The sequence below is a fragment of the Abramis brama genome, assembly GCF_963993115.1.
Source record: "Abramis brama genome assembly, chromosome: 3".
Taxonomy (NCBI): domain Eukaryota; kingdom Metazoa; phylum Chordata; class Actinopteri; order Cypriniformes; family Leuciscidae; genus Abramis; species Abramis brama.
This window is the reverse complement of record NC_139965.1, coordinates 24,919,805-24,937,628: the sequence shown is the minus strand read 5'-3', so window position 1 is coordinate 24,937,628 and position 17,824 is coordinate 24,919,805. Positions and strand designations below refer to the sequence as shown.

Sequence of the window (17,824 nt, the reverse complement as noted above, 5' to 3'; positions counted from 1 at the left end):
GAAGTTAAACTAACTCACTGTAACTCCTCATAAAAGTCTAAAGATGCACATTTTATGCATGGTGTTTAATATTATCTGCAATAAAATGATTAATTCTCTTGCTAACAGTTGTCTCGGTTTGATACATCAATTTTAAGCTATGGTGGATGAAGTACTCAAATCTGTAGGCTACAATGAGTAAAAGTATGCATTTTTTCAGTTAAAAAAGTAATTTACTGATCAACGGACCAATTTGATATGCTCCATCCTACTGCTTTTAATACATACTGTATCTGAGGAGAGAGGGGTACTAGACATGCAAATAGAGCTTATATAGATTATAATGTCATTAGTAACTTATTTTCACACCATCAGTCAAAAGCTTTATGCTCTCAGCCTCTGAGGATTGTATTATACCCGGTTCTTGGCATGAGTCGGATATGACTAATTCAGTGAGTTACCTGGAGACTTGCTCGACTAGTGCAATTTGTGAACAAATTTAATAGGTTCATCATAAAAGAATAATTCGTTTATGATTTCTTCAGTTCGAAATAAAAGAGGGACAATATTTTTTTGAAGAAGTGTGTGTGTTTTTATTAAGATTTTTTATTTGTATTTTTAATGGTAATTGGTGTTGTAATGGTATTGTGTGTTTTTGACATTTCTATTAGCTTTTAATATGTGTATATCATATTTTTATTTTAGTTTTAATATTTTAATACATCAATTTAAACTAAATGAAAATGAGAAATGCTGCCTTTGTAACTAGTTGAAATAAAATACGTTTTTTATTTTATTTTAAATAGTTTCTTTTACTCAGTTAACGTTTATTTCAAGAAACTAAAATGATTTTTTAATGTTTTTAATTTAATTTAACTGTAATAACCCCGATATATAAAATGCTTTGTTACTGTTCACAAATGATTTTAAGTTACTCTGTATTATGACACACTTCCTCCTGAAAGTGGCCTCACTGTTGTGAAAACTAAACAGTATCTTTCTCTTCTCTCCCTGTAGATTTTTATTAACAACGAATGGCATGATTCTGTGAGCGGTAAGGTCTTCACCACATACAACCCGGCTACAGGGGAGAAAATCTGTGACGTCCAGGAAGCAGATAAGGTGTGTGTGTGTGTGTGTGTGTGTGTGCTTTCTTAGCATGCTAGTGTTTGTCAGCAAAGTGTGTATTTGGTAATTGCTCAAACCGTTGCCAGAAACAGGTTTTGTGCTTCACCGCTATTGTGCTTCTCACTTTCAGCCTTCACTCAGCATGAATAAGCATCCAGCATTGAAAGAGAGGGAGGGAGGGGGCTGTAGTTCAGTCTAATGTGGTTAAGCAAGCTAGAGGCTGTAGTTCCTCTCTGTAAATCAGGCAGAAAGTGTGGAAAACTAGAATGGATACAGGAAACAGAGACCCCCTGAACGTGCAACTGGGGAAGTCATTGAGACTCATCCGGAATGAATGGATTTCATTTGTCCCAGAGGTGGACAAACACCTGTTTACAGGATAAGGTTATATCATTAAGTGCTCTTCACTCTCTCTCTCTTCCTCTTCTTTCTATGTCTCTCTCTCTCTCTCTGTTCGGTCCCCTCTCTTTGCCGTTCTGTTAGGCTGATGTGGACAAAGCGGTGCAGGCTGCGCGTTCGGCCTTCTCTCTGGGTTCAGTATGGAGGAAGATGGATGCATCTGAACGTGGGAAGCTGTTGTTCAAACTGGCTGACCTAGTGGAAAGAGACAGCGCCTACCTTGCTGTGAGTACTCTGTCCAACACTCTTGCCAGACCCAAATATTAACCCTCAAACCAAATATATCTTTAAAATACTATATATAGGCCTATTCACTAAGTCTTACAATTAGGTTCAATTCGTTAACATTAGGTACTGTAATGCATTAGATTAGGTATCATGAAGAATAATGAACAATACTTTTACAGCATTTATTTGTCTAGGTCAGGGGTGGGGAACCTTTTTTGACCAAAGAGCCATTTTTAAATTTTTAGTTAATCATTTTTCCAAAAGAGCCACAGCATAAAATATTATAGCTAATATTATTTAAACTATTTTTTTTTCAATAACGTTTAAATAATAATATTAGGGCCATAGACTACTGAAAACAAACAGTGTCTGTGTGTCTATGTCATTGGTCATAAAACAGGCAGTCCCGCCCCATTAGCAGAGATCCACATTTATTTATTTTTAATTGGTTAACACGTGGGACAAATTTTATTTATTTTTTATTTATTTTTTGCTCTTTACAGAGTATAAGCTGTCACAAAGATATGTTTTATTTCTCAGGACATCTATTCTAACCCCCTCCATCAGGTAGACAAATATATAATATACATTACTTTCATATATATCTGATAATTGATTTCAAAAGTTCAGCTCAACTAGAACCAAAATGCCTGACCCATGGTCTATTGTAACATCGGTCCTGACTCCTTCATATCTATCACCTTCACTCACGAACCAGTGGTTCTCTGGGCAGACTTAAACCAAGTCTCGTTCTAGTCAGTGCCAGTTTTCGGTGTGTGAGAATCAGATTTAACAGGACAGAGCCATCTGAGCAGACAAAGACGCTCACAACAATAAGCAAGTGTCTAATGAGTGGACCTGTCTGTCTGCCTCGAGCTTATTGAAGCTTCATGGCAGGAGCTGTAGGAGTTGTTGTTTTTCTAACAATTTTGATTTGATCTGCAAATGTCTGAAACCCATGATGATGACAACACCGAGTTGGGACACATGACCTTTGGGTGCTAACGATCACTTAGGTTAGGAGCGAAACGTAAAAGAGAGGTATTGTTCTGTGCCATGACGTGCTTTTATCTCCGGTGTTCTTCTGCCATGGACATCTGCTTTTACTTCCCACTCACGGAGATGTGTCTGAAGAGACAGATTCAGAAACAAAAGTGCTATGTTTGTCTTCGTGCGTGCAGCTCTCTAGAGCGCTCTGTGGCCATTTTGAATAAATCTCTTTCATGTTACAGTTTAGACATCGTCTTAAATGGACTGAAACAACAGATTTTTTTCCATCCAGCTCTGAACAAATGTCAGAGTGAATTGCTTTGAAAGAGAAATGTGATGTCCATGTGGTTATGATCACTCTTTATATCAATCTAATCCCACGTCGATTAGAAATCATGGCTGGGTGACACAGAGATAACAATGTCAGGTCTCTGGTGATGGCTATATGAATATTATGTTTTCCTAAGGGAGCAGCTGTAAGTGTGTGCTTTAGATATGCTTAGTCTGAATGCAGCATGGGGGGTGTCAGGTTTAATTCCTATGAGTGATTTTTCATCACACGCCCACACTCTCATCTGCCTTCTCTCCTTCCAGACCCTGGAGTCTCTGGACAGCGGGAAACCTTTCCTCCCCTCCTTCTTTGTGGATCTTCAGGGAACCATTAAAACTTTTCGATATTTTGCTGGATGGGCAGATAAGATCCACGGTTCCACGATTCCGACTGGTAAGCTAACGCTCATCCTGTCAAAAACCTTTGAATAAGACACCATGTAAATTATGGGGGGGGGGAGGCCTGAAGTCACCCAGCAAAAGGAAATCAAAACAAAAGGTTGGGGGTCTTAAAAGTGTATTCTGTTTACATGTTCACAGACTATGTTTCAGCTGGGTTTTTCAGCATTTCAGTAACCAAGTTTGCCAGGACACAAAGCTTCACCTCACATTAAACAGGCGCTCACAAACAGAAATAAGGATTTAACCAAAGCAGTGGGCCGCTAGAGCACTTTTTTTGTTTGGATGTATTAAAGGGTGGAACATAGAAAATATAAATTATATTTTACACTTTATTTTGGATTTCCAAACATATCACTAAAATATTTAATATAAAAAAAATATGGAGGATACAGACGCACTGCACTGGAAACTGTCATTGTGTCAACCCAGACCTTTAGGTGTAGGCCCATCCTAGACATTTTAGGAAGTTTGACCTTGAGCAGAGAGAGCGCAGCTTTAAGCTGAGGTAGAGCTGTGTTTTCTCTGAGGCCTGCAGGAGATGTTGTGGGGTTATGGAGGTGCACTGAGGGTAAACAGACGAGGTCCCGTAACAGTTATAAATCTGAGTGCTAATGGCCGCCCTCCTGTGGAGCACTGCCATCGGTGGAGCACAGTGACAGCTACGGGGTCGAGGGGCACTACGGGGCACAGGGGGGCACTGGGGGTCTGTTCTGGCTAATTTAGTTGTTTGAAAGGAACGCGGCAGGGAGCCTGGAGACTACGGGACAGCAGCAGACTTGCAGCTCTGATGTCACGGTGCAGCCATTAGTGTGCAAGTATGTGTGTGTGTGCGCGGGGGAGATTGTGGAGCCGGCCTTCAGGGCCCCCCTGTCACATGGGCCACATGGGTTAGAGGGAAGCAAGAGAGGTGTCCGCCGTCGGGCGTCCGTGTAATTATTGTGCATTCCAACACTGTCTGTCGCCACCGCTTTCTGATTGGCTCGCGCACGAATATTTGCGCATATACTGTCCCGTACGGTATATAAAGCACACAATCCCAGTCTTGTATCTGATAATGTCTCCGTCATATTCACTCTCTCATCTTACACAAACAAGCACCCATGCTGCTGCATGCTGTTATGATACGATTTCACAGCAGGAGAAATAAAAATGAAGAATGGAGGGGGAAAGAACTGTAAATCCCCCTGTCAGCTCTGGAGCTCAGCACTGGGCCTTTGTTGTGTTGCTAAACCAAACTTGCATAGTGGGAACTCAATGATTTGCTTTATTTCATTTCCAATCTCATCCGTAATAGAATTACTGCACAAACAAACAGAATGTGTGTTTTTGGCCTTCTCTTATCTGGCCACCAAGTGAGATGAATCGCTGGCATGCCTCTCGTCCAGATGCGTTCCGCCAACTGCATGTTTCCACAGCGAGGGATGGCGTGATTGCACTCTTTTCCATGTTGCCGTAAGACAAAAACAGGGTCTTTTGTGGACGGTCATATTAACTAAAGCTCTTTTGACTGAAAACTTAAGTCAGTTAATATGATCCTTCCTACTGTATCTGCTGCTCTGACACCACTGATCAAATATCGTTTATTTTCATATTTAAATTTTATTTCAGCAGTCTTGATTTATTGTCCAAGCATAAGTATAAAGTGTATTTGACACCATTTTACCCCATGCTGACTAATATTCTGGTTCCTTTTGTTCTTTCTGTCACACAGATGGGGAATATTTCACACTCACCAGGCATGAGCCCATCGGAGTGTGTGGACAGATCATTCCTGTGAGTTTTTTGGCCCTATTTTTGGTTTTCCTTAATATACTTTGCTTGAAAATTATGCCATCTCCACAGTCCTTAATGGGGAGTTAGTTGAACACCTTAGTAAGGGATGACAGGTTTGTTGAGGTTTGGGTATAGTTGTTTAGTTTCTTCTTATTGTGAATGATGCATCTCTCCATATATTTTTGGACCTTTTTTTATTAAAAAAGGGAATTTCGATCATTCGGTGAAAGGACAGACTTCTCTCTGGTGATGTACTACAATCATTTAGCTCACTTAAAACCTTCCATTTTATTTTCAATCACCTGCAAGCTTGCTTTCAGATCTGCTTCCATCCAATTAACAACTGATTGTCACAACAAGTCCATGCCCTTCATTTTTTACCCCTGTAATTTCACTCAGATGTATATCATAATACAGAAGATAAGATCTGTCGCTATTTCCGTTTAATCTTTACTTTAAAATATATTCCACAACGTCACTGAAAGTGTTCTTATCATCCACTATATGATTGGCTACAAACAGACTGGCAAAAGGAGGCCATGGCCAGTGCCAGTAAAGCAGAAAAAGAAAGAAAAAGGAACTGAGAAATAATGAAATAGAAAGGCAGAGCTGAGTGGGAGATATACTTGAAGGACAGAAATAGAAACGAAGAAGCAAAAACAATAGATTGTGATGATAAAGTCAGTGCTTAGCACTCTAGACTTCATCACATGAGAAATGACAGTGCACACCAAGGGCCAGATTTACTAAACCGGGCAAATTATTGTGAGAGCACAATTCCAAAAAAGCACAGTTTGGAGTGGAAAGTTCTGCGTGTGATCTACTGATGACGTGTAAATGAAAGAACACAGACGCAGCCGGATAATTTCCATAATGATCAACACAATCTACCAAGAGGACCACAAATTAGTGTCCGGTTTAAGACATGCAGTACCAGTAAACTGACTAGCGTAAACCTTAGTAAATCACCTTGCATGATTCATTTAAATACTCTCCTTCCATAAATTTTGCATCTGAAAGGGAAGTCCTATAAATACATATGCAATAAGGTCAGCGGGAAAAATAACCGTCCACACCTTTTCAGCGCTAATTTTTCACTGCGTGTAGTTAGTTAATCCTGACAGTAACACCAAAAGAGGGTTTGAGCTGGCACAAGCGGTTAGTAAATCTGGCCCTAAATATTAAAATCTGGTCCGTCTAGCAGGTCATTGAGCATTGTAGGAGAATGACAGGCAAAAAGTTACAAGGCTGAATTGATACAGAAGTTGTGAAACTGTTTTAGAAACATTTTGTTTCCAAATGAGTGTGCAGGAGTCTGAAATCATTAGTGAAGTAGTTATGGTCTGAAGAAACAAAGATATGTGGTTGTCTGACCGAGCTCCCACAGTAAGTTCCTGACCTATGTCTGTACAGTGGAACTTCCCCCTGGTGATGACAGCATGGAAATTGGGGCCAGCGCTGAGCTGCGGGAACACTGTTATCCTGAAACCTGCTGAGCAGACCCCTCTCACCTGCCTCTACATCGGTGCTCTGATCAAAGAGGTACAGCGAAGTCATTTTACAACATTGTTTTGAGTAAAGGGATAAAACATTACGACATCTGTCAATCTATTCGGACCACATCACATTCATAATAAAGCAGTAAAATGATCAAAGTGATACAAAAGCATTATCAACACACATTCATGCAAATGAGTGATATTTCATAATTCGTTCCCCACTACACCCAGACCTTTGTTGTTCCTTTTCTCTGGGATTATGAGGCCTACTTTCTCCTCTTCCTTTTGATGTTCTGTCCATCCTCTCTTCCACAGGGCCTGTAGGGAGGTTGGGGTGGGTCTGGATTCCCCCTCCACGGCCTGTGGTGTTCTTGGCTCAGCTCTCGTCTAAAGCTTTTTCCTCTCATACTGTTTTCACAGGCTGGGTTTCCACCGGGAGTCGTCAATATTTTGCCAGGCTACGGGCCAACCGCGGGAGCCGCGATTGCTTCGCACATGGGCATAGACAAAGTGGCGTTCACAGGATCGACTGAGGTAATTTTCCTATCAGACAACGGAAGAATCACACCTTCTTCCATCATCCTCTTTTGCGCCAGTGTGACATCGGCCCTGTCCCAAATGGTGCTCTTGATGTGGACACGTAGTCTTGTGGTCTTCATTTAGGCATCTGTGAAGCCCATAGGGTGTCACATTTGACATTGTAGGCATTTTAATCCATGTGGCAAAGTGTACACTTGACAGAGGCATTTGGGATCACTGGGATGAGCTCTTGGTGAGTCAAAACTCCCAGAAAAAAAGTGCAAAATTGTAGTACTCTTAAAGGGACAACTTTGCACCCTATTTAACCCTAAAAGGTTCATAGTAGTACCAAGAGTACATATTACTAGGTACTGATATGCACCTTTTATGAACAAAGACTAAGTACAAAGTTGTCCATTTAGCCCACTTGTTGTACCCTTAAAGGTACAATTTTGAAGGCTTAGTGTGTTTATAGTGCTGATGACTATAATGAGAAGAAGTCTGAGGAAGTTGTGTTTATAGGGGGACTCTCTGATCTCATACTACACACGCTCTCACAACAAGCAATGCTTAGCAGACCACCTGGCTTTCCAAAATCATTTCTAATAAACAGGTTTTAGGTGGATGTGGGAGTGAGATGTTAATCCACAGGTGGTCTGTCATAAGCACGGAACAGAAACAAGAAATGGACACCAGGCCCCCTACTTGATTTGTACGGTTAATGTCGTGCCAGTCTGGTTGGACACCTGAGTTCATTTACACTTTATAAGTGTCCTGTGCATACTGTATAATGACTACCCTTTCTATTGAGCTCTATGCATCAGACATTAGACAGTTACATTGTGGCCCCTAGAGGAAGAATGACTCTTTGAAGCCAACTGTATAAATTTAATAGAAAGCCAGGGACTGAAAATAGGCACAGAGAATTTACTGCTTGAAAATAGGCCTCACTGACAGCGACATAACTCTGCTGTGACAGCGTATTTTAAACAGTGATTATTTCTAGCTACACTTGCCTCGCTGGTAAGAACCCTTAAGCCCTTTATTCAATTAGAGCATCTCATAAATCGAAAAATTTCAGTGTATGTTTTGATCTGTTCCTACACATGTAGCATGTGTTTTGTTATTAATTGAAGTAAATTTGGTGATGTTTAGAGTAGATAGAGCTAAGGCTTGTTAGCTTGACCGGAAAAAGTGAGTTTGTTTACATGCCCAGCTATAATCGAGTTACAGCGGTGTTTTTTGCATAGTGGAGCTACAGTCTTCATCGATCTCTCCTAGTATACATGAATATTTGCGTTGCAAATTACTACAGTGGTGAGGTCACTTGTTGTTTAATTAACGTGGATAACGTCTGTTGCAAGTGCATGTACACTACTTTTCAAAAGTTCAGTCAGTTCGGTCAGTATTTTTTTCAAAGAATTAATACTTTTTTTTTCAGCAAGGATGCATTAAATTGATCAAAATTAACAGTAAATACATTTATAATGTTACAAAAATAAATCTATTTAGAATAAATGTTGTTCTTTGAACATTCTATTAATCAAAGAAAGAATCCTGAAAAAAGTATCAGTTTCCACAAAATTATTAAGCAGCACAACTGTTTTCAACATTGATAATAATAAGAAATGTGTCTTGAGCACCAAATCAGCATATTAGAATGATTTCTAAAGGATCATGTGACACTGAAGACTGGAGTAATGATGCTGAAAATTCAGCTTTACCATCACAGGAATAAAGTACATTTTAAAATAGATAATATTTCACAATATTACTGTTTTATTGTATTTTTAACAAATAAATGCAGCCTGGGTGAGCATAAGAACCTTCTTTCAAAAAGATTAAAAACTCTATTGAACAGTATTCAGTAGTGTAAATATACTTAGTGTTTATCTTCATTGTTAAAGAAACAGAGAATAGTGTTTATGGGTCTGTGTATAGCACAAGACTTCTCTCACTGATAGGAGTACAAACAGAAGTGTTGTTTCCACAGAAAACAAACTAAGCTCGTGCCCTTGAAAAACACTTGTTGGAATGCAACAGATGTTTTATTTTGTGGGAAATGAGAGTTAAGTCATTTCCCAGTTCTCTGCTATTTTGATGACAGCGATGACTATTTCTTTCTTTTAAATCGAAATGTTATTGATAAAACAAGAATGTGATGACTGAGACTTGGAAAGAAACAAATAAAAGGCCACACAAATCCTCAAATGAGTGTAGCGTCACTGTGGAAACTGTACCAACCCACTCATCTTCACCCACACTTCCACTGACTGACTTTCAGAGGAAACTTATCACCATACACCCCACCCTCCCACCCTTCCTCTTCATTTTCAGCAAAGTGAAGGTTTGGTTCCTCTCCTCGCGTCAGCACTGCTGCTGTGGCTGTCTCTGGGATCTAATCTGGACTTGATTAGGCAGCCGAGAGCTCTCATGCTGTGCGTGTGTGTGTACATACACAGACTCTGAGTCACTTCAGCCGTCTGTGTATAAGGGAGGACTGGACCAGGGGTGGGGGGGACAGGGAAGCATCTCCTTGAGGGAGTGAAGGATTCTGGTGTATTATGACCAGCCCATTGCTGCTATTTGTGGAGTCTAGCCCCTTTGTGACAAGTGTGCAGTGTAATTTCTTAAATGAAGTATATTTCATTATATTTCTTATGTTTTATATGAATTAAAAAGCACATTGAACCACATTTTAAAATTGTTTTATTATTATTGTATACAAAATAATGGTCATACCTGCAGTCAAACCAGGAGTAACTAACTAAACAAAGCAGCAGGAGTAACTTAATGGTTTTTAAGCAACAAGTTTTTTTCAGCGATTAGTGTTACACCAGTTAGTGCAACCAAGTACTACATCATTTTTTTTTTTTTTTATGTCTGAGCTTAGGAAATCACACTCTCACTCAAATGTGGCATTGGAAAGTCAGATTCATTCTAATGAATTGAATAATCTGAAGCGATTCTTTCTTTTATATGTGACACTGAAAAGTCTGATTCATTTCTAGTGAATCAGTTGGTCCTAAGCGATTATCTCCCTTATATGTGGCATTGGAAAGTCTGATTTATTCTAGTGAATCAGTATGGTCATATGATTCTTGTAAATGAGCTGATTTGAGTTCCTACATGGCAATTTAAATCAGTTTTTTCCCCACTTCAAATATCAAATTATAAACGCAACACTTTTATCAAAGTTGCTAGATATTGGAAGGACCTGGAACACGCTGTTGTACACGCCGATCCAGAGCATCCCAAACATGCTCAATGGGTGACATGTCCGGTGAGTATCCTGGCCATGCAAGAACTGGGATGTTTTCAGGAATTGTGTACAGATCCTTGCAACATGGGGCCGTGCATTTTCATGCTGCAACATGAGGTGATGGTCGTGGATGAATGGCACAACAATGGGCCTCAGGATCTCGTCACGGTATCTCTGTGCATTCAAAATGCCATCAATAAAATGCACCTGTGTTCGTTGTCCATAACATACGCCTGCCCATACCATAACCCCACCGCCACCATGGGCCACTCAATCCACAACGTTGACATCAGCAAACCGCTCACCCACACAACGCAATACATGCTGTCTACCATCTGCCCTGTACAGTGAAAACCAGGATTCATCCGTGAAGAGAACACCTCTCCAAAGTGCCAGACGCCATCGAATGTGAGCATTTGCCCACTCAAGTCGGTTACGGGTATGCAGACGGGTATGCAGATGAGCTTCCCTGAAACGTTTTCTGACAGTTTGTGCAAAAATTCTTTGGTTATGCAAACCGATTGTTGCAGCAGCTGTCCGGGTGGCTGGTCTCAGACGATCCTGGAGGTGAAGATGCTGGATGTGGAGGTCCTGGGCTGGTGTGGTTACACGTGGTCTGCAATTGTGAGGCCGGCTGGATATACTGCCAAATTCTCTGAAACGCCTTTGGAGACAGCTTATGGTAGAGAAATGAACATTCAATTCACAGGCAACAGCTCTGGTGGACATTTCTGCAGTCAGCATGCCAATTGCACGCTCCCTCAAAACTTGTGACATCTGTGGCATTGTGCTGTGTGATAAAACTGCACATTTTAGAGTAGCCTTTTATTGTGGCCAGCCTAAGGCACACCTGTGCAATAATCATGCTGTCTAATCAGCATCTTGATATGCCACACCTGTGAGGTGGATAGATTATCTCGGCAAAGGAGAAGTGCTCACTAACACAGATTTAGACAGATTTGTGAACAATATTTGAGAGAAATAGGCCTTTTGTGTACATAGAAAAAGTCTTAGATCTTTGAGTTCAGCTCATGAAAAATGGGGGCAAAAACAAAAGTGTTGCGTTTATAATTTTGTTCAGTGTAGATAGTTATACACTAGTGTTCAAAAGTTTGGGGTCAGTAAGTTTTTTTTAAATAAATTAATAATTTTAGTCAGTAAGTATACATTAAATTGATCAAAAGTTACAGTAAAGACATTACAAAAGATTTCTATTTCAAATTAAGCCTGTTCTTTTGAATATTCTCCTCATTACTATAGTTATCTGGTTTAGCTATCTATAGCTTTACTACAGTTTAACTACTTCAACTATCTTGTAGCTTGAAAAACTAAAGTAGCTTCCCCAAAACTGACAAAAACACTCACATATGTATAGTATCAGTGAGAGGTATGACGTTCATCCATTTTTCCACTGAACGATAGTGTCAGAGGGAACTGAGGAAGATTATTTTCCCTCCGTCTTCTCCCCTTCTCTTTCCGCTATCTGATGGAAAACAGATAGAGAAAATATTCACTGTCAGTAAGTATGTTTTGCAGAAAGGAAAAATGTACAAATGTTTGTTTATGGTTAGGAGTGCTGCTTGCCAGCCTCTAAAGCGCTGAGCTGGCTGTGAAGATTGAAAAGGTCTTTCTTTCTCTCGCTCTCTCACTTACACAGACACACACATACAGTTGGAAGAGAATAGTTTGATGTGAGCATAATGTTCTCTGAGATGTGAAGCAACGCCATGACCAGCAGCTGTGCGATGTCTGCGGTGCTTACAAGGGCCTGAACAGCATGTAAGATGAGAGCCAGTCCTCCGCTAATGTGAAACTTTAGGGGAAGAGAAGTGTGAAATTCAGTTTGGATTTGAATCGATTCAGGGAAGAGCTGCAAACAACATGGAATTATAAAACAGTAAACTTCTGTTAAAAAGAAATGTGCTCCTTGAGTTCGGAGAAACCAATAATCACACATACATATGTTTTCATTTATGCACTAACAAAGCCAATAAATGCATTTTAAGGGTCTTGTTTCACTGTTATTTTGTGACTCCAAACAGCGTTGAGCATCCTACACAAACCTGCAGTCAGCTTTTCCTGTTCTCGAATTAACCAACAGATACTGTTGCGTGTAGGACATTCCATTCTCTTTGGCTGTCACCGTAAGCACTAATAGATATTTAGGATGTGAGCCGAAGCTCAGGGGCCTGATAATGGAGCTGGTTGTCTTGTCAAAGGGAGCCTCCTCATGCAGCAGGATTTAATAATGACAGCATCCCACTGATGTTGAGATTTAGTAAAGCTCTTCTGTGGTGTCCCAGTGATTAAAGCGGCTCTCCTCTCTCTCCACAGGTAGGCAAGCTGATCCAAGAAGCAGCAGGAAAGAGCAATCTGAAGAGAGTCACGCTAGAGCTCGGGGGAAAGAGTCCCAACATCATTTTTGCAGATGCTGATTGTAAGTATTCAGACACTGTTTTACGGCTGCCCTCCTGTTGTCCCGCTGCAACAGTTTGTGCACAGGTGCTACCCCAGAGACATTCTCTGTCACTTCACATCAAAGACCCTTAGGGATCTTTTAGAGCTGCGTCTGGGCAAAAAATAAATAAAAAATTCAGAAAGGCCCATATACATGCAAATGAGCTTATCTCACTTCCTAAACTCCTGGTCCTTAGTATCTCTAAGTAGCCCACCAAACCTCGGCGTAAGTCTGAGCTTTAAATGTTTTCAGCAGCCGTGAGCAAGGCCCCCCCGTAAATCAGCCGAATGGACCCTGTCTGGACCCATCACACCACAGCCGTAAATCTGCCTGCTCCATTAACCCTTCAAAAGCCACAGCCTGCCAGTCCACCCTTTTCCCAGGTGTCCATTATCTCACACAGATGCACATACTCACATGTATGTATGCATAAACAGCAGACACACCAGAATAACAAGGGGAGAAACTGCTTAAACTATAGTCTGTTAAAAAATTACTTTGAAAGACTTATTGAAATGTAGAAAATACAGTCCAGATTTCTTTATCACCTGTTGTTTGAGCTGTTATTTACTTTTATTTAAATAAAATATTTATCTATTTTTTTTTTTGTAGACTGTCTACATAATCCCAGTGTTTCACACCTTTCACTAATGATGCTTATGCGCCATGTATAGTCCATTACTGGCAGATGTTTAATAATGTGCTTTCTTTCTCTTTCAGTTGAGTTGGCAGTCGAACAGGCCCATCAGGGTGTTTTCTTCAATAACGGTCAATGCTGCACCGCTGGTTCCCGTATCTTTGTAGAGGAGCCCATTTATGATGAGTTTGTGCGAAGGAGTGTTGAGAGAGCTCGGAGAAGGACACTGGGAAATCCCTTTGACCCAACCACTGAGCAGGGACCTCAGGTAAGACCCAATTAATTGCCTAAAACAATAAAAAGATATACTACCGTTCAAAAGTTTGGGGTTAGTATTTTTTTTAAAAAAGAAATTCATCTTTTATTCAGCAAGGATGCATTAAATTGATCAAAGGTGACATTAAAATGCATTTATATGTTAAAATATATCTATTTAAAATAAATGCTGTTCTTTTGAGAATCCTGAAAATAATGCATCACGGTTTCCACAAAAAAAAAACTGTTTTCAACATTGATGATAAGAGCATAAGACATGAAAAGTCCTACTGATCCCAAACGTTTGCTCTCTCTCTCTATATATATGCATATACATATACAGGGCTTGACTTTGACACCCGCCAGCCCGGCAAATGCGGGTGGATTTCAGCAGTGACGTGTAACGCAGTTACTCCAACTAGCCACTTTGGCGGATTTAATTTTATATATAATATACACATTTTTCAATTGTAGTCTTTTAAAAAGGCATCTGAAATAATAAACTAAGTGCAATGTAGTGCTGTCAAAAATATTGATTTTACGATACATATCGATATGGAAATATCGGAAACGCTCCCAATAGGCCTAATAAACTGTTGCCAAATTATGAGATAATATAAAAAATATCTATATGGCAGTTTTCCCCATGGTATCGATGTCAAAATTGTGGCCAGTGAAAATGCTGAGTGGCTAGTAACTTTGGAAAACCACAAACCACAGTGCCTGGTGAGCAAAAAAAGTTAATGTCAAGCCCCGTATATATATATACTGTGTATATATATTTAGAAAATTACTGCAAAATCTGACAGTATAAGCAAAAAGCTGTACATTGAAACATTAATAATCAGACAAGACAAAATATATATTATCTGCATATTTATTATTTAAAGGTTTTTTGTTGCCTGTTACAAAAGTTCCATATAACCACAGTAAAAAAAGACACAGGATTCAGTAGTTCATCATCTCTGTTTGGCTGTGTCAGGTGAGTGTGGAGCAGCAGAGACGTGTACTGGAGATGATTCAGTGCGGCATCACTGAGGGAGCTAAACTGGAGTGTGGCGGCAAAGCTCCTCCTTCTAAAGGCTTCTTTGTGGAGCCGACAGTCTTCTCCGATGTACAGGACCACATGCGCATTGCCAAGGAGGAGGTAAGCTTTCTTTATATCAGAATAATACGTCTAAATTTGAATGTCAAAGTATAATAATAATAAACTTTTATTGTAGATATTTGGGCCAGTTCAGCAGATCATGAAGTTTAAAACAATTGAAGAAGTGATCGAGAGAGCCAACGACACAGAATATGGTCTGGCAGCAGCAGTCTTCACCAGAGACCTCAACAAGGCCATGACAGTCTCTGCAGCTGTGCAGGCCGGCACTGTCTGGTAAGAGATATATCATATCACCAGAAAATGGAAAGCAACACAAATGCCATCCGCTTGTTTTGTTTGGGTCCCTAATATTATTGGGTTATACGTATGCCTTAAGGTGCAGTCACATTTACTTTTTGTTTGCTAAATTTTCATGGGAGAAATCCAGTCATTTAAATAGGAATCCATGTGATTGTGAGGGCGCAGATATTTCATCAATGTGATCGCATATTTAACCACGGAAGTTTTATAAATTCACAGAATGGAATGGAATATCATGAAATCACTAAGATTGTGAAATGTCTTTGTTGTACAGGATTAACTGTTATAATGCCCTGACATGCCAGTGTCCTTTTGGAGGATTCAAAATGTCTGGCAATGGTCGTGAACTGTAAGTGCATCAAAAAAGGATATAACGTAATAATCGTGTTTTCTATTCATCCTTGTTTACGCTGACACCGTTGTTCTCTTTTTTCCAGGGGTGAGATCGGACTGAAAGAGTACACAGAGGTGAAAACCATTACGATGAAGATGTCAGGAAAGAACTCTTAAAACACAAACATGCACGTTCCTAGCAGCGTGAAGTCTTCCTCTGAGGTTAACCACTAGCCATTATCCTTCGGTTGTCTATAGTGGTAAAATACCACACACAGTAACCACCAATCACTTCTGCATTGGAGCACCTGTTCTGCTGTTATCATGAACTACCCTTCATCTTCATCCCACGTCCACCGCCACCATTAACTGCCTACACCCATTCCAGCTGTGACATCTCTTCGCCGGCTCCACTAACCATACTAAAGCACTCGGAGTCCCGGTGAAGGAGGGCTACATATTTGACCACTGCACCAGCAGTGTGCAGACACTAACAGACTGCGACCGCGCTCTCTGATGATCTCCTACGTTAAGTGTTTTTACACACTGGCTAAAAGGAGGTCTGAGGGGTGTCATTCTCAAACCTCATAATTAACTTACCTTTCCACTGGGTAGAAATCTAGTAGGCATATTTGTTTTTTACTAAGACCACTGAAGCTCTCAGATAAAAGATGTTTTCGTTGAATGAGTATTAATTCTAAAATTTGTGTAATTGCTTTATGTGTCTATTTTTTCATTTTATTGTTTGATTGTTTTTACAATGTATAACTTTGTCGATGTCTTGACCAATGTAAACAAAAATGATTTACCTCAAAAAAGAAAGCAGAAAATCAGTGGTGTGTTATTTTTGACAAATGATTCCTCATTGATGCCCATTTATTGTTAGGTTTAAAGAATTATGTACTATGAATATAGAAGTTAAGATATAGAGATAATTTCTTCATTAAAATGTTTTACTCTAAAGTATTCTCTTGAAGGTGATTTTCTTACAGTCTTGTTACAGAATTATGTCTGTAAAATGATGACAATGGGAAAAAAAGACAATGGGTAAAAAAGACAATGGGTAAAAAATAACCGTCCAGATTTTGTACGATTTATGTTATTTCTGCTTCAGTTGTTGCATTTTAGAGGTGACTATGTGTATTCAGACTTATGTCAACCAGGGTGAGAACAGTCTGAGTCAGAGATTGTTTGGTAAGAGCTCTTTTGATATGAGCAGTATGTGCCAGATAAAAGAAGCACCCAGTAGTGCTACTACATTAGAAGTCGCATTCCCAAAGAAACATAGTCACAATGGATTTTCCCAGCAGCCCAGCCAATCTGCTGATATCTTTAGTCAGACCAACCCGAATGATGAAAAGACTTGGCTACATTACACAGCACTGGTCTAGTTCTGGAAGAGCAGAAAAGGGCAGCACAGAACTTTGAACTAGACCACAGAAAGACCACTACAGAGATAGTGGATCACATGGAAATGAGTCTGAACTGTTTCCTTATGAATTAGTGTGACAACGTTTGAAGAACAAAAGTGGGTTGTTTCACCTCAAAGAGTGTTGCATGTTTTCATCAAGTGTGAACCAATCAACACAGGAAAGTGTTGGAAGGTTGCAGGCGAAAGGCCTTACAAGGATTGTTTAATCCATTTGACGTTGTTGCACAATGGTGTCATCGACCCTTCCCTCCTTAGGAGTCTGTCGAGTAGTATTTATAATTCTCTGGAGTCTCATTTGATTACAGTGTACCAAGTTCACACCAATATTTCTACATGGCAGTAGTGTAAAACCGCTGCTCTTTAGTAAGGAAAACACGATAAATCAATAAATAGCGTTATTACAGACTTTATGTGTGATTCTTAAGGGTGTATTTTCGTTTTTATGACCCTGGTAGTGCATAGTGAATTCAAATGAATATTAACTTTCTCACAGCCTTACAAATTTATCTATTTTTTTTCAATGTGAGAATGATCACTGTTCCTTTGGGATCCTGATTTCAACCATCTTGGACTCTGCCCAAGGTTAAATGGTATCCATCATGATCAGAATTCCAATATCTCTCCTCAGAGACATACATTTATTAGATGAAGCACTTATGGAGTCTGATAAGTATCATTCACTGATCATTAGCCTATGCTCTTTTGGAGGATTTATGGTCCAAATCCATATAACCTTCCCATCTACTGAACTAGAGGATGAATTAAACATTTGTGTATTATCTCTTAAATACG

General features: G+C 39.8%; 1 protein-coding gene across 1 annotated transcript in view; it reads left to right on the top strand.

Annotated features, from left to right (window-relative positions):
* Nucleotides 1-16,566, top strand: part of aldh1a2 (aldehyde dehydrogenase 1 family, member A2) — a 26,282-nt gene extending 9,716 nt beyond the window's left edge. Inside the window, exons 2-13 of the mRNA XM_084108020.1 lie at nt 997-1,101; nt 1,591-1,731; nt 3,319-3,448; nt 5,168-5,229; nt 6,643-6,771; nt 7,149-7,262; nt 12,844-12,946; nt 13,688-13,872; nt 14,842-15,006; nt 15,083-15,240; nt 15,542-15,616; nt 15,705-16,566. Of these exons, the coding sequence (XP_083964146.1) occupies nt 997-1,101; nt 1,591-1,731; nt 3,319-3,448; nt 5,168-5,229; nt 6,643-6,771; nt 7,149-7,262; nt 12,844-12,946; nt 13,688-13,872; nt 14,842-15,006; nt 15,083-15,240; nt 15,542-15,616; nt 15,705-15,777 (1,440 nt within the window). The 3' untranslated portion in view covers nt 15,778-16,566. The remainder of the gene's footprint in view (nt 1-996; nt 1,102-1,590; nt 1,732-3,318; nt 3,449-5,167; nt 5,230-6,642; nt 6,772-7,148; nt 7,263-12,843; nt 12,947-13,687; nt 13,873-14,841; nt 15,007-15,082; nt 15,241-15,541; nt 15,617-15,704) is intronic.
* Nucleotides 16,567-17,824: the final 1,258 nt, after the last annotated feature.